Here is a 25,160-nt window from a genome sequence, read left to right as displayed (position 1 = left end):
TCTCGATAATGACATGACTCAAGCACTACAAAAAAGATGGGCATTACCGAAGGTCAGAAGCCCTCGGAAACAGTCCAAAACCGTTGGTAAAAGGTAATTACCTCGGTAAATCCCTTGTCGCTAACATTTACCGAAGGCTTTTGTCCTTCGGTAATTACCGAGGGCCAAAAGCTTTCGGTAATTACCGAGGGTCAAAAGCCTTCGGTAATTACCGAGGGCCCAAAGCCTTCGGTAATTACCGAAGGACAAAAGCCTTCGGTAATTACCGAAGAGCTGAAAAAAAAAGTATAAACTCAATCTAGAACCATGAACTGGGATTGAAGATTTCTATCAACAGAGTTCTAAGAATGAAACAGATGAGAATTCTGAGCAAAATGTATGAAGCACAAACTGGTCATATACCCTCCAAGTAATTAACAATGATTTTGGATGATACAAAGCAGATTGTGGTCCTATGTTGCGGCATTATTGGCAAGATTGCTCCATATCACAGACACTCCTCCAACAGGCTTCTTGTCTTTCAATTGATAGAAGGTACCAGCTAGCTCCTAAAATCTTCAACCAAAACAAAATGAATATTAGTAAAGTATGCTAAATTTTCTTTATTGATATCATTGATGTCATAATCTTGTAAATGTAAAACTAGATTTTCCTCAACAAAAATGTTAAGAAAATTGTAAAGAATAAAAAGGAAAAGGCTGGCACATATACAGTGGGAGTGGTAAGGTGAATTTGCTTGAGCAACAATCAAGGAAATGCAAGTTTCAATATACTCACATGGCTAGCCAACATGTACAGAACCAAGTTGTAAATAGCCCCTGCCCATGCTGTTTCTTTCACAACTCCCGTAGCTTTTACAATTTGGGATGAAAGTGGAAAAATCAGAAACAACCTTGGTAAATATTGAAAAATGATGATAAAGCGAAGCACATTCTTTGTGTTTGCCATGGTTGAACCTCCGAGATTGGGGATCACAATCCAAATTAACACCTGTGGCAAACATAACAACATCAATTTTACCTATCAAGTCAAAGAAACACCTTGGCTTCCATCAAGATAAAGGAAAAAGTATAGTAATTTACCTGAGGAAGAGGCAATGCAGCAATGAAGTCTAGACCAAAACCCTTTCTCAGGTACCTAGTAGCTATCTTGGTAGTGCCTATGACAAGTTCTCCCCTCCCAAATACCCGACAAGAAGGAGCAACATAAGCTGTTCGAAACTTCATGAGAATCTGAATCATGTAAAACACATCTGCCATTGATCTTATCATTGTGAGGAAAACTTCAAGTGTTGTTCCAATATCAATGCACACTTCATCTCGAACTAGTGGCAAATAAAAGAACAGAGGGTCCACAAACAAAGAAACTAGACATACTACCAAGAAAATTTTGTTCCATCGGTTAATGGTTTGTCCCCAGGGATCTAATAGTGTTTTTTTTCTAACTCTCTCGTAATCCTCTGAGAATACTCTCGACAATACTCTAGCCTTCAAGAACTTCCTTGTTTTCGTCAGACCCTTTTTACCCCTTATCTCAGCTAATCGTGTTCCATTGTTCCTGATTCCCTTGCCACTATTTGCAGTCGCAATTTTACCAATTCAGGGTCATCTTGAAATCTGTAAAGTGAAACTTTACATTAGAGGCTAATAGTATAGATTATGAAAATCACTTTGAAAGACAGCAGCAATTATTAGATATATATGTGAATTATGTGTATCTAAGAGTAAGGATTTTGTGTGAAGTGAATTTGTTTGTACAACAAATAGGTAAGGACAAGTTCATATTTGAGTTGCATCTTTAGCCTCAATCACTTAGTTTAATTGATGAAAACTGAGATTAAATGACAAATGAAACAAACAACATGACTGAGACATGCTAGAATATGATTTCCAATATTAAAAGACTCAATCAGAGGATTGCACCGAATAAAATGAAAATTACAATGACTCAAGCAACAGAACATTCAAACTTGGAGACCTAACACAGAAATGCAGATTCAAGAACAAACAAACAGATTGAATCTCATTCAAACCTTTAATCAAACAGTTCATGAGCAACATTAACCATAACACTCAAGACAATGCACAAAACAGAGGATTAAACCATAAGACAGTACAAACGAATAAAGAACAACGCGGAAGCTAAACGAAACTAAACGCATAAAATCAAAACAAGACAAAAACAAAGCAAATAAAGACAAAACGAAATGAAGATGACATAAACAGAAACACAAAACCAAAAACAAAGACTCGAAAGACTTATCTCCTGAAGATGCGCCTTAACCTAGGCTCTGAAATAGCATGGCGCTCCGAGGAGAAGACGAAACTTGAGCGATTTGGACTCCTCGAGGCATCCTTAAGGTTGATTCGCAGGGGAAAGAAGTAGAGAAACAGAAAACCCAAGGCGCCAAGGGAAAAACCCTAATTAGTGGAGGAAACCTTAAATGTACCGATTAATCAGTGAGAAATAGTGTTTAATCGGTGGGAAGTGAAGATTAAACGGTGAGAGGAGGTTTAATCAGACAAAACTGGCGAAAAAGGTGTAAGGAGGCAGAAACCATGGCAGTCGCGCGACACAATGCTCTAAAGGGATGCAAACAATTTCTTTTTTTTAGCCCCAATCGAGCCTCTTACCGAATGCCACACCCCCTCGCTAAACTCTTCTTTGCTGTCCGTAATGCTATTTCACCATGGTCTTCGGTAATCATCTATCTGACCGTCGGTAACGCACTTTTACCGAAGGCCAAGAGGCCGTCCATAAAAACCCTTCGGTAATAATTCAATTTCTTGTAGTGAAGTACATGACAATACTAACGACCAATATCCATTGATAAATAATATGTTATTTTCTAGTGCATTGGAATGTACTCTCTATACTCAAACCTGTCAATCTTACAAATTTAAACTATTTAACCGAGAATTCAAACAAACATTAATTTTAATACTAGACAAACATGACAATATGTTTATTAAGTAAGATAATCAAACAAACAACAAGTTTTTAAAATATGTTTATAAATTACTAAAGATGCATATTTGATCATAAGGTTGACTTTTTAAGTTAAAGCTCCAAATCAAGTTTTGGATGTTGGAGACCCTATACATCACTTGATTGCACGTATTAGAAGCCCCAATTTTAGGACGTCACGAGTCATAATTAATCCAAAAAATTTAAAACTTCGTATAGCGTAGAAACGTATTTTCTAAAAACTTAATGTTTGAAAGGTGCGGAAATAAATCAAATCATAAAAGTTCCAACAGCAATATCTAATTACATCGTTCAAAACTTATTTAAAATAATCCAGAAAATAAAAATAAAATCAATTACGTAGTTTCAAAAGTTTAAACATAAATAACTTTAAAGAACCTCAAATCTTTTTCGTCATCTCGTGTATCTATCATGCTTCTGAAACATCTATAATGTTATCTGCTCATGTATATACGATCATCGCCGAAATGAAAAACAACAAACATAAACATGCATGAGGTAAGTTACCGTTAAAATGAACCATAACAATAGAATATATGAATATCACTTAAACACAACATAATAATAATCACGCAAACCCTATCCTTATCATTATTATCACATTAATCACCAATCTTCTAAACCTCATCAATGTCTTTATCATAAATTCCTTGACTCTCGATATCATCACAAACGTCACTCACATGGGTCCTAGATCTATTCCTACATCAACACTCTTGCTAATTACACTACAATGGCAACCACCACGATCATAACCATCATAAAATCATCATGAGCATTATTAACATATCATAAACTTCACTATGAAAGACTCAATCACACTCTTATATCATACTTCATACATCTGTTATACTAAACAGAGTTGTTTGATTTGTTATCATCTTTCATATACTTTTTTTAATACCAACTTTAAAAAGAAAATAAGAATTATATATGCAAATAATAAGATTCATTTAGTGCAATATAAGTCATTAAAGAAAAGAAAGAAATTAATATTCTAACAACTATATTTTGTGTCCTTTCTAGTTGTAAAGGATTTAGTTTGCAATCATTGCAAAGATCATGTAACTTTGTTTTTCTTATAACAAAGATTCAAACTTATAAATCAATGTTTAATTTTTAAAAAGAAAATTTCTCTAACCGTCCAAATATAACTCAGAGTATTCACACAGTTATCAAATAGTACGACACAATGATTAATATTTTTTCTACAGATAACACGTGAAAAAAAAAAAGATTTAATAGTCTTTTTTGCCTTACCGTTATATGATAATTTTATTTTTATCATGTCTCACTATTTTGAATGTTCTTAATTTGATATCATTTACTTTAAATATAGGTTAGTTCTTTATGTCAAATTAATGGTAGGAATGTTACAATAATGATATGCCTAACAGAATTTTGACTCAAGCAACAAATATCACTTGTCACTGTATCAACATCAGTAACATTGTAATCATGAATTTGATCAAAGGAATTACATTAACTCTTTTATAAAAAAAATAAAATAAACCATATTCAAAACATTCAAAATTGAAAAAAAAAAAGTAAAATGAGAAAGGTAAAAGCTATTAAACGTAAAAGAAAATATATATTACATTTTCATTAGAAAACAGCACCAGTGGAAATGTTTTTTTAACTTTTAAAGTTTGAAAATGACATATTATTAATCAATCATTATAGAAGTGAAGAATGAATAACTAAATACGCAAAAAAATCAATAAAATTACGTATATTGAAAACATAATAACAAAGCCTTAACAATAAGCACATTTTAAAAAAATAATATATATATATATATATATATATATATATATATATATATATATATATATATATATATATAATATGTATTATGGTAATTAAATAGTAAAATAGTATATTATAATCATGGTTAATTATTTTTTTTATTGAGTTCATGTTATATTAAATGGTAATATGATAGTAAAACTATACTATAATCATATTGAAACTATGGTTAAAACATATGAAATAAAAATTTGATAGTAAAATATACAAAGAAAGCTTAATGTGTTTTAACTGTATTAATATGAATTGAAATTAAATTACTTTTTATAAAAAAATAATATCTAATAAGGATGGTAGACTAAACCACTTAATGAAGTTAAGCAATTGTTTCCACTGTTTGGTTTATTATTAATGCATAGATAACACGTTTCACAAAATGCGGATCTCCAAACCTAACCCAAACTACGACGGATAAATTAAGACAACGACGTTCCCTTCAGCCTCCGTTAATCGTATAGTGTAGTAGGCCATTCATTTATTTGCTTTCTTTCACTTCTTATGTTTTAGGCTATATTAAAGGAAAGAATGTTCTCTTCCTTTTTTTTCTTTCTTTTTCACACTCTTATAATGTTTTTTAGTACATATTCCAGTGGGTTCAGCAAAAATTTAAATTAAATTCAAAATTTATTCAATAATATTGAAATTGATAGAAATTGGTCCCAACAATGTTCTACTTTGGTTAGACGGATTGAGATAGATTTATACAATTTATTGGGTTAGATTTAGAGACTTTCTTTAACTTAAGTTGAAAGTGTAAATGAATCTCTTAGAAAATATCTCAGAGTTTACTTGAATAATTATAATGTTTGTTTTTTCATATTTAAAATTTTGTTATTAAAACTAGTTGAAAAACATGTCTTTTGAATGAATTTCAATTATAATAGCAAAATCATGTGAATGACTTTGAACTCTTGTATCGCAGAACTGTCGGACGGTCCTGGATAACAGGAAGTTGTTGAACAGTCCAAGAGCATAAGATACAGAACAAAGCGGAATCACTACAGACCCACTCGAACGAACATGAGCTGGTGTTGAGCAGCAGTATTTGGTAGTCAATTCCTCTCGTATCAAAGTTAAAGGTATGTATTGATTAAGTGTAATGAACACATATTAGGCGTAATTAAGGTTTCACTAATCCGAAATCTATCTTAAAAACTATAATTAGATATCAAAGTAAGAGATAGTGGTTGACATTTATTATACATTTAAGATTATTGCTCTGATATTTATTGTATATTTATTGTTTGCTAACTTAAACATCAGAGTACATTTTGGGATCAATTGGAACAAAGACAAAGAGAGAATCTAACACATGATTATCTAAACGAGTTGAAAATTTTTTTGTGAAAATGTTTGTAGTTACTTAATTCTGTATCCTAAACAAATTCATAACTATTAAAGGCCACCTTTTGACAAAAAACAAAAGTCATAATTCTTCTTTACTACAGTAAAAAAAGGTTCAAAATTGACAGCACATAAGAGAAGTTTTGGAAGTCGAAGCTGGGTAGCATTGACAATCGTAGACATTTTTGGAAAAGTCAAGGACGAATAGCTTCATCACATGAAAACAAAAAGATCACTGAAAAATTCTACGTTAATATAAAGGTAACCACATCAATAGAACTATGACAGCAAACCCAACTTTTATTTGAAATTTGAAACGTGACACTCTTCGATTGGAGAGAGAAGGATCGAGGATGGAAATTCCAACGTTAGACACTGTTAAGGTTTCTAAAAATTAACAAACACGATGACGTTGTTTCCAACAAAAGTAGTATTTTCTTTCTGTTTTGAATAAAAAAATCAAAAGCATGTTTTCTTTCTGTTTTGAATAAAAAATCAAAAGCAAGAAGAAGAAGAAAAAGGGAAGAAGAAAAAGGGAATGAGTTATGACCACTTGACCATATTTAAGTATCTCAATCACTTGCCACTTTTCATAACCATTCACGCTTCCTTTATTCTCCTTCTTCTCAAAACTTCATTCTCACACAAAAATCTTCAACTTTAAACCATGAAGATCCAATGTGACGTCTGTGACAAACACGATGCATCCATCTTTTGTACCGCCGATGAAGCCGTCCTCTGCGACGGCTGCGACCACCGCATCCACCACGCAAACAAACTAGCCTCCAAACACCAGCGTTTCTCTCTTCTTCGACCCAGACAACACCCTCTCTGCGATGTTTGTCAGGTTAGTAACTGATTAAACGAACGAAACAGAAACGAAAAAGAAAACTGTTTTTTCAGATGTTTGAAATTGTTGAAGATGGATTCTTTTCTGTGTTGTCGTAGGAGAGAAGAGCCTTCACGTTCTGTCAGCAAGACAGGGCGATTCTATGCAGAGAGTGTGACGTGTCGATTCACTCTGCGAATGAACACACCCTTAAGCATGATAGGTTCCTTCTCACTGGTGTTAAACTTTCTGCTTCTTCTTCATCGCAAGAAACCCCTTCTCCTTCAAACTCCGCCCCTGATTCTCTTTTTGACCTTTCGCATAAAAAAACAATACCTTTATCTTCCACCGTCAGTGAGCTTGGTGTTGAAGCGGCAGCTTCCATCGGCGCTAGCAGCATATCGGAGTATTTGATAGAGACTCTTCCTGGGTGGCAGGTTGAAGACTTTCTCGATTCGTATTCTGTTCCCTTTGGTTTCTGGAAGGTCTGCACTTTCTTCTTTTTTCTCTTCTTTCAATTGTTGAAATCAATTGATTCATCTATTCTCTTGCATTGAAAACATAAAGATGATATATTTTCTGTGACGGATCATTTGGGTACTATAAATATTTGACAGACTACGAGATACTATACAGTTTTCTGTTAATAATCTGAATTTGATAGTTGATCTTTGATGTGATACTACACATATTACCGGACGAAGTTTCAATTATGTAAATAAAAATGCATGAATTTATTTTATCTCATTCTAATTTCTTTTAATATAATAGATTTACTTCAATTAATTATAAAAAAATTTATAATAAAATAAAATAAATTTATCCATTTTTATTTACATAATTACAATGTTATAAATTATTTAATTGAAATCATTTTATAAAAATTTAATTTAATTACAAAAATAATTAAAACCATAAAATTTATTTATTTAATAATATTACATAACATTAATTACTAATTATATATAATTTACAATATTTTATATGCATTTAAATACATTATTTAAAAATTATAAATTATTTTAATTAATAAAAAATTAAAAAAGTAAAAATGTGTCGAGTGCACCACTTCATTACAAGAAATCGTCAACTCCCTACAATTTCAATTATAAAATACTTTTATTAATTTAAATAATTTATAATGAAAAAAATTGTTATAATTAATCATAATTCTTAAAAAAATATAATATAATAATAAAAATAAATTACAATGAAATAATTTTGTTTTGAATTTTTAATTACATGAAGTAAAAATGTGTGGGGTGTACCACTTCAATAGGAGAAGTCGTCAACCCCTACAATTTCAATATTTTTTTTTATCAATTTACAATGAAAAGAGACGTGGTAATCGATTACCACGTCCCAAAATCTTTTTTTAGGTACACAACTTTACCTCTGAAATATGTGTCAAGGTGAAGCCATGTAGGGGGCACAACTTATTCATTTGAAATCGTCTTGGTCTTCCACGACTTGCCTATATTGGTAATTACGAAATTTTTTGCCTAAATACGTAATTTTCGGTTTAAAATTGCCTATTTACCTACCAGGAGAAATTTCAATTCTGATAGTATTTCTAAAATTGGTATGCTGAATGATATGCTGAAACTTAAGTTCTGATGATAAAAATAAGTGAACAACATTAAAGGCACTTATAACCTGCATGAATTTTTTTTTTTCTGTTGTTTGTGGTTGGATATAAGATTTGATGATTTGTAGAGTGATGAAGTGTTGCCACGGTTTGATGGTGACATGGAAAATGGGTACCTTTTCAATAGAGAACGTGAGAATAAGGGTTCCTCAACCGTCGTCACCTCTTCTGAGTTCTTCACAGATGAATAGAGCGATTAGTCAAACGAAAACAACATCAAAGGTAGCAAATCGAGGTTGAAGGATGATAATTTCACTTTGCCACAGATTAGTCCTCAGTCAAATTCCAAGAGAGGAAGGTTTATGTGGTAAAAACAAACAAGCATCAATTTCCAATCTCATGAGCAAGAACTAACAACCTCTTTCTTTTGATTTGGTCTTAGGTTACTCTGTCAATGTTTTTAATTTACCTACATATTAAACTTTTAAAATTCTAGTAATATATTTTTCGGTAATTACCGATGGATATATTTGTAGGTAATTACAAATGGACTTATCTGTCGATAATGACATGACTCAAGTACAGGACATTATTGACGACCAATATCCATTAATAAATAATATGTTATTTTCCAGTGCATGTGAATGTACTCTCTATACTCAAACTTGTGAATCCTACAAAACTAAACAATTTAACTGAGAATTCAAACAAACATTAATTATAAATATTAGACAAACATGACAATATGTTTATTAAGTAAGATAATCCAAACAAACAATGAGTTTTTAAAATATGTTTATAAATGACTAAAGATGCATATTTGATCATAAGATTGAATTTTTAAGTTAAAGCTCCAAATCAAGTTTTGGTTATTGAAGACCCTGTACACCACTTGATTGAACGTATTAGAAGCCCCAATTTAGGAAGTCACGAGTCATAATTAAACCAAAAAATTTAAAATTTCATATAGCGCAAAAACATATTTTTTAAGAACTTAATGTTTAAAAGGTGCGGAAACAAATCAAATTATAATAGTTCCAAAAGCAATATCCAATTACATCGTTCAAAAATTATTTAAAATAATTCAGAAAACAAAAATAAAATCAATAACGTAGTTTCAAAAGTTTAAACATAAATAACTTTAAAGAACCCCAAATTTTTTCCGTCATCTCGTGTGTCTATCATGTTTCTGAAACATCTACAACGTTATCTGCTCATGTATATACGACCATCACTGAAATGAAAAACAACAAACATAAACATGCATGAAGTAAGTTACCGTTAAAATGAACCATAACAATATAATATATGAATATCACTTAAACACAACATAATAATAATCACGCAAACCCTATCCTTATCATTATTATCACATTAATCACCAATCCTCTAAACCTCATCAATGTCTTTATCATAAATTCCTTGACTCTCGATATCATCACAAACGTCACTCACATGGGTCCTAGATCTATCCCTACATCAACACTCTTGCTAATTACCCTATCATGGCAACAACCACGATCATAACCATTATCATAAAATCATCATGAGTATCATCATCATCATGAGCATCAACATCATCACAAACTTCACTATGAAAGATTCAGTCACACTTCATCCCTCACACATCTTTTATACTAAGCAGAACCGTTCGATTTGTTATCATTTTTCATATATTTTTTTAATGTCAGTTCTAAAAAGAAAATATGAATTATATATATATATATATATATACTAATAATAAGATTCGTTTAATCCAATGTAAATCATTAAAAAAAAGAAAGAAATTAATATTCTAACCAACTAAATAACAATTATATTTTGTGTCCTTTTTTGTAAAGGATTTAGTTTGTAATCATTACAAAGATCATGTAACTTTGTTTTTCTTATAACAAAGATTCAAACTTATAAATCAATGTTTATTTTTTAAAAAGCAAATTTCTCTGACCCTCCAAATATAACTCAGAGTATTCACAAAGTTATCAAATAGTACAACACAATTTAATGTTTAATATTTTTTCTATAGATTACACGTGAAAAAAATAAGATTTAATAGTCTTTTTTGCCTTACCATTATATGATAATTTTATTTTTATCATGTCTCACTATTTTGAATGTTCTTAATTTGATATCATTTACTTTAAATATAGGTTAGTTCTTTATGTCAAATTAATGGTAGGAATGTTACAATAATGATATGCCTAACAGAATTTTGACTCAAGCAACAAATATCACTTGTCACTGTATCAACATCAGTAACATTGTAATCATGAATTTGATCAAAGGAATTACATTAACTCTTTTATAAAAAAGCATAAACCATATTAAAAACATTCAAAATTGAAAAAACAATACAATGAAAAAGGGAATTTTATATATAGATATAAAATGATAAATAAATAGTAAAATAGTATATTATAATCATGTTTAATTATTATTTTTACTTAGTTCATGTTATATTAAATGGTAATATGATAGTAAAATTATACTATAATTACATTGAAACTCTGGTTAAAATATATGAAATAAAAATTTGATAGTAAAATATACAAAGAAAGCTTAATGTGTTTTAACTGTATTAATATGAATTGAAATTAAATTACTTTTTATAAAAAAAATAATATCTAATAAGGATGGTAGACTAAACCACCTAATGAAGTAAAGCAATTGTTTCAACTGTTTGGTTTATTATTAATAATGCACTGATAACACGTTACACAAAATGCGGATCTCCAAACCTAACCCAAACTACAACGGATGAATTAAGACAACGACGTTCCCTTCAGCCTCCGTCAATTGTATAGTGTAGTAGGCCATTCATTTATATGCTTTCTTTCACTTCTTATGTTTTAGGCTAAAATAAAGGACAGAATATTCTCTTATTCTTTGTTTTTTTTTCTTTTTCACACTCTTATAATGTTTTTTAGTATATATTTTAGTGGGTTCTGCAAAAATTTAAATTAAATTCAAAGTTGTTCCAATCATATTGGAATTGATAGAAATTGGTCCCAACAATGGTCTACTTTGGTTAGATGGATTGAAATAGATTTATAAACTTTATCGGGTTAGATTTAGAGACTTTGTTAAACTTAAGCTCAAAGTGTATACTATCTCTTAGAAAAAATCCCAGAGTTTATTTAATTCATTATAATTCATTAATGTTTATATTAGGAGTCTTACATCGATTATATATTAGGTCAATTTATAATATATAAGTATATGTAAATCTCATTTTATAAATTGGTTTTATGGAGTTGAGTTAGACTTAAAATTCAATTATTGGTATTAAAGGTAGCTTAAGAGTCTATCCCTGTGGGGACATATTATTCCACCCGCTATCGAACTACTGTTTATACGTGAAAATAGTGTGTTAAAAGTCTTAGATCGATTAAAGATAAACAAATTTATAACATATAAATAAGTGCAAATTTTATTTTATAACTCGATTTTATAAAATTAAGTTAAACTTCATTTCTTACCCGTTAGTTTTTTCATATTTATAATTTTGTTATTAAGACTTGCTGAAAAACATATGCCTCTTGAATGAACTTCAATTGTAATTGCAAAACCATGTGAATGACTTTGAATTCAGAACTATTAAAGACCTAAAACCTGTTGACAAAAAAAAAAGTCATAACTCTTCTGCAATACAGTAAAAAGGTTCACAATTGACAGTACAGAATAGAAGTGTTGGAAGTATTTTTCACAATCATATAGACATCTTAGGAAAAGTCAAGGATGAATAGCTTCATCACATGAAAACAAAAAGATCACTGGAATTCTACATTAATATAAGGGAACCCACATCAATAGAATTATGACAGCAAACCCAAATAATTATCATGCTACACCTACCATTCAGTGTGCTTATATTATTAAAAAGCTTAAGATAAAATTAAATAAAATACTACTGATGTTGGCTCTAAGCTGGTGCATCCTAATTCGATCAAAGGTGAAACTTTTATTTGAAATTTGAAACGTGACACTCTTCGATTGGATAGACAAGGATTGAGGATAGAAATTCCAATGTTAGACACTGTTAAGGTTTCTAAAAATCAACAACACTATCTGAGGTTGTTTCCAACAAAAGTAGTATTTTTCTTTCTGTTTTGAATAAAAAATCAAAAGCAAGAAGAAGAAGAAGAAGAAATGAATGAGTTATGACCATTTGACCATATTTAAGTATCTCAATCACTTGCCACTTTTCATAACCATTACACAACTAAACCCCACGCTTCCTTTATTCTCCTTCTTCTCAAAACTTCATTCTCACACAAAAACCTTCAACTTTAAACCATGAAGATCCAATGCGACGTCTGTGACAAACACGATGCATCCGTCTTTTGTACCGCCGATGAAGCCGTCCTCTGCGACGGCTGCGACCACCGCATCCACCACGCCAACAAACTAGCCTCCAAACACCAGCGTTTCTCTCTTCTTCGACCCAAACAACACCCTCTATGCGATGTTTGTCAGGTTAGTAACCGATTAAACGAACAAAACAGAAACGAAAAAGGAAACTGTTTTTTCAGATGTTTGAAATTGTTGAAGATGGATTCTTTTCTGTGTTGTCGTAGGAGAGAAGAGCCTTCACGTTCTGTCAGCAAGACAGGGCGATTCTGTGCAGAGAGTGTGACGTGTCGATTCATTCTGCGAATGAACACACCCTTAAGCATGATAGGTTCCTTCTCACTGGTGTTAAACTTTCTGCTTCTTCTTCATCGCAAGAAACCCCTTCTCCTTCAAACTCCGCCCCTGATTCTCCTTTTGACCTTTCGCATCAAAAAACAATACCTTTATCTTCCACCGTCAGTGAGGTTGGTGTTGAAGCGGCGGCATCCACCGGCGCTAGCAGCATATCGGAGTATTTGATAGAGACTCTTCCTGGGTGGCAGGTTGAAGACTTTCTCGATTCATATTCTGTTCCCTTTGGTTTCTGCAAGGTCTGCACTTTCTTCCTTTCTCTCCTCTTTCAATTAGTGAAATCAGTTTATTCATCTATTCTCTTGCATTGAAAACATAAAGATGGCATATTTTCTGTGATGGATCATTTGGGTACTGTAAATATTTGATAGATTACGTGATACTATACAGTTTCGTGTTCATAATCTGAATTTGATAGTTGATCTTTGATGTGATACTACACATATTGCCGGACGAAATTTCAATTCTGATAGTATTTCTAAAATTTGTATGCTGAACGACATGATGAAACTTAAGTTCGAACAAGTGAACAACATTAAAAGCACTTATGAACCTGCATGAAAAATTTGTCTTTTTTCTATTGTTGTTTGTGGTTGGATCTGAGATTTGATGATCTGCAGAGTGATGAATTGTTGCCACGGTTTGATGGTGACATGGAGAGTCATCTGGGTACCTTTTCAACAGAGAACATGGGAATATGGGTTCCTCAAGCGCCACCACCTCTTCTGAGTTCTTCACAGATGAATAGAGCGATTGGTCAAAACGAAAATAACATCAAAGGTAGCAGATCGAGGTTGAAGGATGATAATTTCACTGTGCCACAGATTAGTCCTCAGTCAAATTCCAAGAGAGGAAGGTTTCTGTGGTAGAAACAAACAAGCATCAGTTTCCAATCTCATGAGCAAGAATTAACAACCTCTTTCTTTTCATTTGGTCTTAGGTTACTCTGTCAATGTTTTTAATTTAGTTCTGTTTGATCTTTTTTTCTTGTCTCCCCCTCTATCTTTCCCACTGGTCTTTGTTTTGATGAATCTGTGTACCTTTCTGCTGCTGGTGCTGATTGTAAATATAAACTTTTCCAATTGCATGTTATTTTTGACACATGTTTAGAAGGGAAAAGGTCTTTTATGCAGAGAGAATGAAAGACATCTCTGTCATATCATACATTTCAAGACCATAATTGAAAAAAAGCTAATAAATTTGTTTTACCCACTAATATATAACTATATGATAATATACAAAACATTTTGAAAATCATAAAAAGACAGTCAAAATACTTGTATAGTGATAACTATGGAAAGTTGGTATTTGAGAGTGTTATGTTGTTTGAAATGAGTGGCACAGAGTAGTGAAAGTGTGTTCTTAGTAGTGTTGAAGGAGAAGGTTTTGATGAAGATGAATGAGGGAAGATGATTGAAGAGATTATGATGTGATGGTGATGGAATTGGGTAAAAGATAAGGACAGAGAGAAGGGCCACGTTTGGCGAAAAGGGTTTGAATAGATGCCAATGAAAATAGAAAATTCATTTGAAGGAGCAATTGTGCCTTATTCATCATTCTGTTGTTACCATCTCCAAACATGGAATTTCTTTTCATTACCTATTTCTTTCTTGCTTTCTACGTTAATTTTCTTTTTACAAAGTTCTCTTTGGATCAGACATAGAGATTAAAATAATTTGATCCAAACAGAATACATTAAAACATACTAAAGCATAAAAAAAATATTACTTTTATAAATAATAAACACATATAATATAATCAATTAAGATGTGACTATCATTAATGCCTATGTACGGTTTACTTTTGTGAAAATTAAGAAAAGTCACATTATTTATTTATTTATTTATTCTCACCTCTTCTTTTTATGCCATTAAGCTGTACATGTTTCAGTATTATATGATTTTTTGGTGGTTTCATATCTTAAACTTTTTTAATGAATCACTTTAAATAAAATATTCTATAAATAAAAATAATATCTAATATAAATTTTAAAATATTAGTTTTTAAGTTTTAAAAAATTGTATATAGATTCAAGGGAATTTCTTACATAAATAAAATTTATTAATATAATTTTTTTATATATCTGTCAAACAATTTTAATGAGTTTATATATATATATATATATATAGAATTATTGATGATAAAATAATAAAGTAATAACTTAATTGATATATTTTATTTTCTAAGAATATTGTAGAAGATTAAATCCGTGCATGTGGACACAATCTGACTTATTGTATCTGCCATGCCTGCTCTGCTCCACGCATCAGGACAATCATTACTGTATGGATGGTACCATAAATAACTTAATGTCCAACCCAAAATTTTCAACTTTTATTAAATTCACTACTTCTATTCTATGCCGTCAAAAAAATCAATATTGTTTAATAAACTGTAAAAAGGATATAATCCATAATAAAAATGGTCAATTTTGTCTCTTAGGTTGTTGCATATATCATATGGTAAGAGAATGTTAGACTAAGGTTGTGTTATTGTGAAAGAAATGAAAAATGGAAAGTATATGTTTGAATAGATTTGAAAGTGAAGTTTTATTGTATTTTCAAGGATTTGGAATAATGATGAGATAGATTTAGAAATAAAATTAGTAAAAGATTGATAGATTTTATTGATATGATAGATTAAATAAAAGTTTTAATAAATTAAAAAATAAGATTGTTAAATTATTTTTTTGTGTTAAAAATGATATAAAATGATATTTAGGTGATTTAGAATTATTACATAATTTTACATTTTTGGAGTTTTATAAGATGTCGAGCTTCTATACTGTTAATCTATTATGATGTTTGTCGAACTATTTTTATTATAGATTTTTGTCACAAACCATGAACGTAAATCATGTCCAGTATACTTATCAGACTCATTTTAGAACTTTGTGACACCAAACTATCTTCAAAACTTAGAGGAAACACCACAACACGAACAATGACACCAAACTATATTTTCACGAGAAAACACCATAACACAATTGTCCACTACTACTCGACTAATAATATATATCAATACACCAATAACTATTTAATGATGTATTGAAAAGACTCCTTTGTGCATGATCAAGTCAAAAATATGGTCAACAAGTCAAAGGTGTATGGTCACCTTTGAAGTCATCAATCTCTCCTATATTCTTCAAACAATTTTCATAAGTGCATGTGAAAAATAATAATATTAGTGGACATGTGAAAATAAAACAAAGAAGATATTTACTTAAAAATATCATATTCACTCCTAAATCTTTTCATGGTAGTGAGATGTCAAATTCTCATCTATCTTACAAATCATCGCTTTCCATAATTTTTTCATCTCTAAAAAATAACAAAAAAAATCTTCAAATCATCACTTTTTTTTTCTCTCTCAAGAATCATATCTTTCAAAAGAACACAAAAACAAATTTAATCATATCTATTAGAAGAAGATAATACAAATTTAGACATATATATCTAGACATAAACTCAAATTTATATAAAAAATTATAGTATCTTTAACTCAAAATATGGAACATTTATATGTTTTCATTGTTTTTCTAATAACGATATAATTATATAATATAATAGAAAGATATAATTTCTAACTAACTTAAAGATAAGACAAGATAGTGATATCATTCCAACAAAAATCTTAAAACAATAAATTTATAAATCTTCATCATATTCAACTTTTTTTTTTATAAGATGAAAGTTAAACTAATTTAAATTTTCAACGAACACTAAAGTAACATAAATCACATAATTTTGTGAGTAGTACAAACCAGAGTTTAAACTAGATGTTAACATAATTTCCTAGCTTACAAATGCAATGACATAGTAGTTATAATCTTGATGAACACAATTTTGGAACTGTGTCCACCTTAAAATCATTGGGAACAAACACAAATGAGCTGAACATATCTCAATGGAACTAGCTATAGGATAATCTTAACCCTGTGGTCAAGTTAATCTCTTCCTCACATATAATCAAATTTTACCATTGAATATATATAATGCAGAAATCGAGCAGAAGCATGTCATGATGTGTTGTATATCAAGGTCGACGACAATGAGCCTTGCACATATGTAAACAATCATAGAAACAAGGTCCACCACAGTGAAGAGGACAATCCAACCTCATACCTCGGCACCTTGTTCTTCCCATGCATTCTGCAAACTCTCCCATTCTATACTCTTCCTTGTTCGATCTCTGATGCTGCCCTTTTCCATGTCTATGTCTTGCTTCCCTTCCACACCCCCATTTCCACCATCCACCTCCTCCACCACCCCACCCCCATCCACTCCCTCCTCCACCGCCACCACCACCACCACCACCACCACCACCACCTCCCCCACCACCCCATCCCCATCTAAACCCTCCACCACCTCCACCTCCACCTCCACCTCCACCTCCTCTATAATACCAACTATCTTTGCTTGTGTTGAACAAAACTTCATTCAAGGAAGCATTGTGTTTTCCTTTTGGTTCATGGTTTTCATCTTGATGATGTGAGAGAGTTGCCATAGTGGCATTGCCTTGAGTTTGATGAGAAGTTCCATTTTTCACCTCTTCACCACTATGGCCAACCATTGTCAACACAAGAAGTAAGAAGAGAACCTGAAAAGTTCTCAAAGCCACCATCTTTTCTTTTGACAAAGAAAAAGGGAATGTTAAATATGTAGTGCTTGTGTTGTGACTATTCAATATATGTTGTTCCATCAACAGGTACCCACTTGAGAGGATCTGCGTATAAAAAATTTCAAAACACTTTTAGGTAGTAAAAATTGAGATGACTTAGTATTCACTTTGTCCCCACAGGCAAATATCGTAGCAATGAGTTGTTCAAAAACTTCATCTCTTTGCTTGGGCTTGTTTCTGTAATCATATATTCTGCCACACTTGCCCCATTCTCCAATGGAGTACAGACATTTCCAAATCCCTCAAAAGATGCACTGCAATGGTTAAAATATCTTCGTTAATTAACAGCTTTAAGAAGCATAATTGAACTTTTGCCGTAATATTATGAAAACGATCTTTTAGCATACAGTTGTTACTTTCTTTTCATAAATTGTAAAGATTGATGGTGAAGTTCCCACCCTATGATCAAAATTTACTGCAAAAGTTTCTCGATTTCTCCAAAAGACTTCAATAGAGAATGTTTCAAAACTATTATTCAGTTCGTTCAATATAAATTTAATGGCATATGTATGATGATAAAGAAGTAATGAAACCAAGAACATAAATTGATTAACAGTCTTGCAAATCTGACCCCATCTTTAGTTTTTTGTGAGATGGTTATATAAAGATTGTTGATGCATTAGGGAGTTTAATTTGGACAATAGAAGAAGAAACAGCGATGCAACATGTGCAAAAAGCATTCGGATAACAATGGACCCTCTGATAAGCATATGAAGCACCATTAACATAGGTCCTGTTGTAATCCTTTGTCATGCTATTTGCTTGACCTTTAAGCCTACTACTCGGAGAACGTATATGAAAAGACATTCTGCATATACCATACTTGAACATTATTACAAAATACATGCTTCATGCCTCCGACCATCCACGTGATATGTATTATTATATCAAGGCAACCAACTACATTATGAACTCTTTTTGGTACAACCCTATGATGCCAACAACTATATCAGTGTTTCTCCTTACAATCTACCATTAAAAAGAGTTATTAACAAGATACAATTTCATAACGTAATGGCTACATATGATGACCCTACATCCTATTTTAGAGAATTAAAAGATAGATGTAATAATCTCAACATATATTAACCATTTTTTATTTATTTTTTCTTTTGAAACTCTTTAGACCTAAAAAAAAGGTTTCAGTAGAGAATTAAGTCTCGCTTCATTTAAAAGTAGAGAGTAATGAAAAATTATTAACACTCTTTTCCTTTGTCACACGCTAATATCTTATTAACACAAATCATAACCAAGTTATCCCCACTATGTTCATTTAGGAATCAGAACTCAGAAATGTCAATCTTAACATATCTTAAATGAATTGTTTGCACCACACCTGATTCGAACATTAACTTCCACCATACTCTTCCAAAAGAAAATATTTAACAGTGTACTTTAGAGATAGTTTGATCATTAAAAAAGTTAAATTTAGTATTTTTTATAAAAAAAGAAAGATTGAAAAGTAATATAATAGATGTAAGTTGGTCATGCAGGCAATGTTTTGGTGCTTAGTGAATGCTATCAAGCTTGCCATAATAGTTTGCTTGCTGATGCAGTAGGCACGGTGTTCAGTGGAAGCGCGTAGTTTATTTCCTTTATTATTTTTCTATTTTCCGATGTATTAAAAAAATATTGGTTCGGTATAAGTCACTATCTTGCAAAATCAAATTGTGACCAGTGATTGGAAAGTGCAACGCTTGGTTTATTATCGATAGACATAATGAATCAGGAACTGAAACGATAGATAATTTACAACACTGAGGTACTACTACTGTAAAATTTTAATGAAATTAGATGCTAAAGTGGTTAATTACAATCTCAAGCTTTAGATTTATTCATTTCCTAATCATCTAAACATGGAGAATACGACAGTTTCCTTTTCATTTCCAAAGAAATGCAAGTAAAGCAGGGGGTTTGAGTATGATAGGAATGGCAAACACCGTACCGCCAGTATTTATCGCTCGACTTCAAAAGTGCGCACCGTTTAAAAAAGAAGTGCATATAAAGGGTGATCGATTGAAATTGAAGAGTGATTACCTAATAGATATACATTCGAGTTATAAAACAATAATATACTTACGACTCAAGGACAGATCCTTCAACAATTTTCCATCCTGGACCTGAAAAAGACATCTCATATCTCGTTGTGTAGGTTCTGCTGTTAGAAGCATCATGTTGTGGATGGCCTACGGCATTTAGGTGAGTAGACTCTGTTAGAGTTGTTTCCACCACTGCACGCTGCCCATTCTGTGATATGGTCACACTATCGATGTTGAGGTCCTCCAACATGTAGTCATAGGACCACCCACGCTCTGCAATCTCAGCTGCACGATCAGTCCATACCTTCAACATCTCACCGTCCAAAACCTACCAGGTCATAACTTTCAGCAAAACTTCATACACAAAATTGCCTCAAGACAGTTGCCAGCAACAAAATCAACAGAATCTTTTTACTGGTCCAGGAAAAAGAAAAATACTACAAATAATAAAGTACATTTTGAAGTTGCATCTCAATATGCCATAACATGGGACTTTGCCAAAATGCGATGATGATGCGATTACTCGCATCTAAGGGCTCATGTTATAATTGATAGTATTTGACCTGATTTCGAATTTCCAATCTGAAATAAAATTTAATCAGGTTCCTCTCTAAAACATTAAAAGGATGGAAATGCAACAACCATCTAAATCAGTGTGAGGGATGGATAGCAAAGGGAGCAGATTGAGAAGGGGGAATAAATAGTTTAAGTTTGTATAAGGTGCTCCGCTCATAAAAGCCCATCAGTGATACAAGCAACCCAGTCCGTTCAGAAACATAAGAAAGCTCCAAAACATAAAAAATAAATATGATGTAATTATATTACCTACATTAACAATAACAGGTTCATGGACAACCAGGGTGATCCAAAAATCATTGAGACCAGCCAACAATTACCCTAGTTTATTAAGTTTAGGGGATTTTTCGGTGGCCGGATATGGAGCCCCTATCATGTGATGAAGGAGTAGTTGGTTTATTATAAAGATTGTGTAGTAATCAGTTTTTAATATCCGTAAAACAAAATATAACAGTGCTTCCTTTTCAGAACTCCAAAACCATGGCCTACATGATAATGCATCATACCAGATTGTGAATCAATCGAAAAAACGGTAAACAAACTAAAGATGCATAATTGCACAGGTGCGACTGCATAATTGCCAGATTTAACATAACAAAGGGGGGAAATCAATTTACATAGATCATACCCTCGCTTCAATATGCAGATCAATTAAATATTATACCTCATGCAATCTTTCTAGGCAATGGTCAGGTCCAAATGCTTCGGATTTTATACTTTGCCACTTGCGAACTAGAGCTTCTGCAGCCCTTGCATCCATTTTTGGTAGTTGAACTCCTTTTTCTTCATCTCCCAATGAATCTATACAATAATAAGCAATCAATGCATGAAGCCAAGATTTTTACTCTATGAACTTAGAAAAGCTGATTTTGGATATGCAGCAAATAAATCATTCAGATCATCTATAAGAAATTATAAGTATTGATCTTCCAAATTGCAGATGTATCCGAAAACCATACCTAAGTTGACAGTATCCGATGACATTGCTGAACCAGTCATTTTATTAAGCACGGGCGAGCCATTCCTAGCAGGTAAAAACTTTAGACCAGCCAAAGTTACAAGTCCAATTACAACACCAGCACACATGATCTGCACACTTGCATTTTTAATTTCATCGGTAATAAATTCACCTTCACTTGCCACAGCAGTATTTTTTATTCCAGAACCATCAACACTGACAGAAGAATCCTCTTCTGATAATATCAGAGGATTCTCACTTTCGGAAAAGCTAAAATCATCTTTCTCACTGTTTTCTAGATGTTTCACAATTTGATCTTCAGAACCAACAGGAAACACTTTTTTCAAAGCATTTATTACATTAGCCTGAACCTGGGTAATAACAGCAGTAGCCTCAGCTCCGATCTTAACTATGGCTGCAGCAGCAGCTAAGGGTGAATGGCCAATACCCTCCAACCTTTCTAGATATCTAAGCACTGTAGGGTCATCATAATAATCTCCAAGCTTGAAACTTGTTTCTTTTGTATCTCTAAACCTAGGAAAAACCACCTCCATCAGCCATGTTTCCAACAATTTACAAAGTCCAGGAAGATCACTGTCTTCATCCCCCTTTGCATTTTCCATAATAAATTCTATAATAGACGGGTTTCTATAAGGAGAGCTATCGGTATCTAGTCCCAACCATGACCGACATTCATCGAGCTCCCCAACCAGCAGTGCACAAAGACCCCTTTCTAAAGCAAAATCAATCTCTCTCTTCTCACTGGGAGTATAAACAGAGGGAGCATTCCTCAAAGCTGTAACCTTAGTCTGTTGAAGTTGTTGGAACAAATTATCAGCATCTTGGATAAGATCCGGCTTTTTAGCCACAAAGGCTTGTGCAACAAGAGCAAGTGCCACTCCGTAAGCTTCAAAACTCTCAGCTGGAATATTACTTGGCGTGGCAACAAAAAGTTCAACCTTCAAAAGAAGATATGAGGAAAAGAAAAAAAATAAATGTAAATTCTTCTATTTGTAAACAAAGAAAAATAGAAAGAAAAGTCTGAAAACTTTATTTAGGAAAACCTGTTCGGATGCTGTCATGTGTAAGAATGCCTCATTCATGAAGTCTTCACGGGTATAACCCCCAGCAATGGCAGCTGCACCCCCTCCTCCAACTGCCCACAAAATGTTACGAACACCAAGAAGACCTTCCTCTCTCCGTGTTCGATGTTCGTCATCAAGTGGCAAGGCTAAAAGTTCCAAAACACAATGTGGGGTTATCTCTTCTAGCGTCTCGTCTATTTGAGCTTGCAAATCGGGAGCAAGGCTGGTTGCCCCTTCTTCCTACATGATCAGGGGGGTTATTGTGCAGTATATAGCAATGCAAGCACAACATAGAAATCTTCAAGATACATTACTATATGCAAATTATGTTATAGCACATTAAATACAAGAAGAAAATTTAAAAATGTAATAGTACAAAGCTTCAAAAGAAATTATATACTAAATGCTTTTCATTCACACATTTCAACCTCTAGGACCATTATTGTCTATACAAAATGACAGTGACTTGCTTTGATATGACAACAGCAATCTATGAAATCATCAACATGACAAAAGTTTTTTACATTGGAGGTTTAAAATTGTATTGGAAGAATAAAGAAGAGACACCGTAGATGAGGCTCCAGATAGTAGTGCCTTGAAGGGTAGATGTACAAGAACTAAGCCCTGCCACCACGAGAGTCTATTTCTGACCCACAGGTCACAACATCCCAACGTTACCATTGGACATTTGCAACAATGGTTGCTCTCATAAAGTTATGATGAAAGAATGGACCAAATTTAAAATGCACATGCTCTATAGCTTGTTAGCATTCCTCCAGCATTTAATGTGTTACTCCCTCCACTTTTTTTCATTATAATTTAGAAGATAATTTTTGTTCTTATTTGTCTCTCCTTTTCAAAGCCAAGTATACTATTAACAACTACTTTGTCTATTTTACCCTTCAATAATCTAATTGTTGAAAAATTTATACAGTTGCAGTAAATGGGTAAAAAATGACGTGGAGAAAGCTAACATAAGTAAGGAGAGAGAAATAAATTAACTAGAGCAATAATATAGAAGCTAACCGGCATATGTGGTAGTAAAGCCTTAGAATGTCATATCAAGAAGTTAAATTGTAATGAATTTGTGATTCAAAACATTACAAAGAAACTTTTTACTATCAGTGCATGAATTATTTATTCTATGAACTACTTATTCAACGTTTAAAGAAGCAAACAGAACATATAGGAGTGTGAATCACCTGCAAAAGCTTCAATGCCCTCTCAAGCATCTCACAAGCTGCAATGAAATCTGGTTGGGGCAAAGCCATGGCATCCCTTGAGAAGTCAACAAAAGCGAGCGCCATAGCCAACACAACATCCTGCTTGAACGTCTTCGGCAACCTCTCCCTAAGCAAACCCTGCCCAATCTCAAGCACAAGCTCGGGCTCTCCAGATTCCTGCAACACGCACAACGCTCCAGGAACCTACGAACCAACCACTTCAGTTATCAGTGAACCAACTAAAAATCAAACTACATTACGTTAAAAAAAGGAAGAGAAAGTAGAAGAAGCATTGGTTACAGCATCGGTCCCTGCCATAGACATGTTACTTTTTCTTCGCCACACCCAAGTTCAATTGTACAATTTTACATCCAACATTTAAAAGAAAAACTCATCAGAAACTTTATGCATCGCCAAATTAACATTTCTCTTAGCGACACAAATTCCACAATTAAAATAATGATATCAAATCCGCTAAAAAGAAAAATAAAATGGAGACGTCAAATTCACGAAAAATGACTACTGACTACAGTAAGAGAATTAAAATTCCAATTAAGCTAAATAGAGTGAATTACTTTGTCGAAAGGGATTTGAGTGAGATTGGCGGCGTCTTCGTCGTCGACGAGGCCTTGATTGTACTCTCTTCTGGAAGCAGGATCCGCTAGGGTTTCGCACGCGGCTTGGAGAATTTGACGGCGGCTAATTAACGCGTCGTTGCTGAATGCATACTGAGGAGGCTTCGAGAACTTCGCTTCGTAGGCTCTGCGAATGCCGTCGCCCAGAAAATGCGACTCCGCGCCTAGCACACGGTACAGGTCGAGCGGGATGGAGACGAAGCGCTCGGGAGGGTCCAGTCGCGGAGGAACGGAGGAGGGGCTCAGAGTGGCGGTGGCACCCGATGAGCCGTCTCCGAGGAATTGGAAATCGGCAATGAGGCGCTCCGCCCATCTACTGGTGGCGCAGGTGGCGGAGAGAGAACCTCCGCCGCGGCCGGCGACGGAAGAGGAGGAACGGAGCTTATTAGGTTTTGTAAAACGGTTAATTGTTGGGTGCGGAGTGCAGAGAGGGAGGCCAACGCGAGGTAGCAGCGTTTCCATTGAACTTAAAACCCTGTGTGTTTGCTACACTCTACTCTCTAGCGCATGTCGCAATGAAAAAGGTTTTCAACTATTTTATATTTTTACACAATTTGGAAATTTAATAAAATAAATGTGAACTGGATTAGATAAAATGTTGTCACATATTAATAAAATATTGACTTTGTAATATACAATTCAGTTTTTTTAATTGTTTAGTATTTGCATTAATGTAAGTGAGAAATGTGAAATCTGGAAAAA

The 25,160-nt window shown here is 32.9% G+C and overlaps 4 protein-coding genes across 5 annotated transcripts; 2 read left to right on the top strand and 2 right to left on the bottom strand.

The window, feature by feature from the left end:
• The first annotated feature begins 6,723 nt into the window (after positions 1-6,723).
• LOC108337894 (B-box zinc finger protein 21-like) lies at positions 6,724-9,026 on the top strand. The gene is made up of 4 exons (XM_052880657.1): positions 6,724-6,988; positions 7,090-7,520; positions 8,687-8,750; positions 8,819-9,026. Exons 1-4 carry the CDS (start codon positions 6,809-6,811, stop codon positions 8,927-8,929), a joined length of 786 nt encoding a protein of 261 aa, XP_052736617.1. The 5' UTR covers positions 6,724-6,808; the 3' UTR covers positions 8,930-9,026.
• Positions 9,027-12,684: 3,658 nt separating this feature from the next.
• On the top strand, positions 12,685-14,391 carry LOC108337470 (B-box zinc finger protein 21). The gene is made up of 3 exons (XM_017574003.2): positions 12,685-13,034; positions 13,136-13,501; positions 13,883-14,391. Exons 1-3 carry the CDS (start codon positions 12,855-12,857, stop codon positions 14,129-14,131), a joined length of 795 nt encoding a protein of 264 aa, XP_017429492.1. The 5' UTR covers positions 12,685-12,854; the 3' UTR covers positions 14,132-14,391.
• A 2,906-nt stretch (positions 14,392-17,297) lies between these two features.
• On the bottom strand, positions 17,298-17,885 carry LOC128197833 (uncharacterized). Its single transcript, XM_052880656.1, has one exon. The coding sequence runs from the start codon at positions 17,883-17,885 to the stop codon at positions 17,298-17,300; it is 588 nt and encodes a 195-aa protein (XP_052736616.1).
• Positions 17,886-19,809: 1,924 nt separating this feature from the next.
• LOC108338413 (protein ACCUMULATION AND REPLICATION OF CHLOROPLASTS 6, chloroplastic) lies at positions 19,810-24,980 on the bottom strand. Of its 2 annotated transcripts, none has more exons than XM_017575278.2 (6): positions 24,399-24,980; positions 23,803-24,027; positions 22,580-22,840; positions 21,517-22,474; positions 21,222-21,358; positions 19,810-20,309 (listed from the first exon to the last, which is right to left on the bottom strand). In XM_017575278.2, the coding sequence occupies exons 1-6, from the start codon at positions 24,918-24,920 to the stop codon at positions 20,019-20,021; spliced, it is 2,394 nt and encodes a 797-aa protein (XP_017430767.1). In that variant the 5' UTR covers positions 24,921-24,980; the 3' UTR covers positions 19,810-20,018. The 2 variants fall into 2 exon arrangements, with proteins under 2 accessions (XP_017430767.1, XP_017430768.1); XM_017575279.2 differs by lacking the exon at positions 19,810-20,309 and adding an exon at positions 20,344-20,563.
• Between the last annotated feature and the right edge of the window lie 180 nt (positions 24,981-25,160).

Source organism: Vigna angularis, chromosome 7 (assembly GCF_016808095.1).
Source record: "Vigna angularis cultivar LongXiaoDou No.4 chromosome 7, ASM1680809v1, whole genome shotgun sequence".
In the NCBI taxonomy this organism is placed as follows: Eukaryota; Viridiplantae; Streptophyta; class Magnoliopsida; order Fabales; family Fabaceae; genus Vigna; species Vigna angularis.
This window is presented reverse-complemented; position numbering and strand designations above follow the sequence as displayed.

Excerpts from the sequence above, each read along its gene's own strand:
- LOC108337894 (XM_052880657.1), top strand. The coding sequence starts at position 6,809 with ATGAAGATCCAATGTGACGTCTGTGACAAACACGATGCATCCATCTTT. Across the intron at positions 6,989-7,089 it reads CTCTCTGCGATGTTTGTCAG|GAGAGAAGAGCCTTCACGTT; the intron begins GTTAGTAACTGA and ends GTGTTGTCGTAG. Across the intron at positions 8,751-8,818 it reads GTACCTTTTCAATAGAGAAC|TCAAACGAAAACAACATCAA; the intron begins GTGAGAATAAGG and ends TAGAGCGATTAG.
- LOC108337470 (XM_017574003.2), top strand. The coding sequence starts at position 12,855 with ATGAAGATCCAATGCGACGTCTGTGACAAACACGATGCATCCGTCTTT. Across the intron at positions 13,035-13,135 it reads CTCTATGCGATGTTTGTCAG|GAGAGAAGAGCCTTCACGTT; the intron begins GTTAGTAACCGA and ends GTGTTGTCGTAG. Across the intron at positions 13,502-13,882 it reads TTCCCTTTGGTTTCTGCAAG|AGTGATGAATTGTTGCCACG; the intron begins GTCTGCACTTTC and ends GATGATCTGCAG.
- LOC128197833 (XM_052880656.1), bottom strand. The coding sequence starts at position 17,885 with ATGGTGGCTTTGAGAACTTTTCAGGTTCTCTTCTTACTTCTTGTGTTG.
- LOC108338413 (XM_017575278.2), bottom strand. The coding sequence starts at position 24,920 with ATGGAAACGCTGCTACCTCGCGTTGGCCTCCCTCTCTGCACTCCGCAC. Across the intron at positions 21,359-21,516 it reads ATCGGATACTGTCAACTTAG|ATTCATTGGGAGATGAAGAA; the intron begins GTATGGTTTTCG and ends ATTATTGTATAG. Across the intron at positions 20,310-21,221 it reads GCCTAGAAAGATTGCATGAG|GTTTTGGACGGTGAGATGTT; the intron begins GTATAATATTTA and ends ATGACCTGGTAG.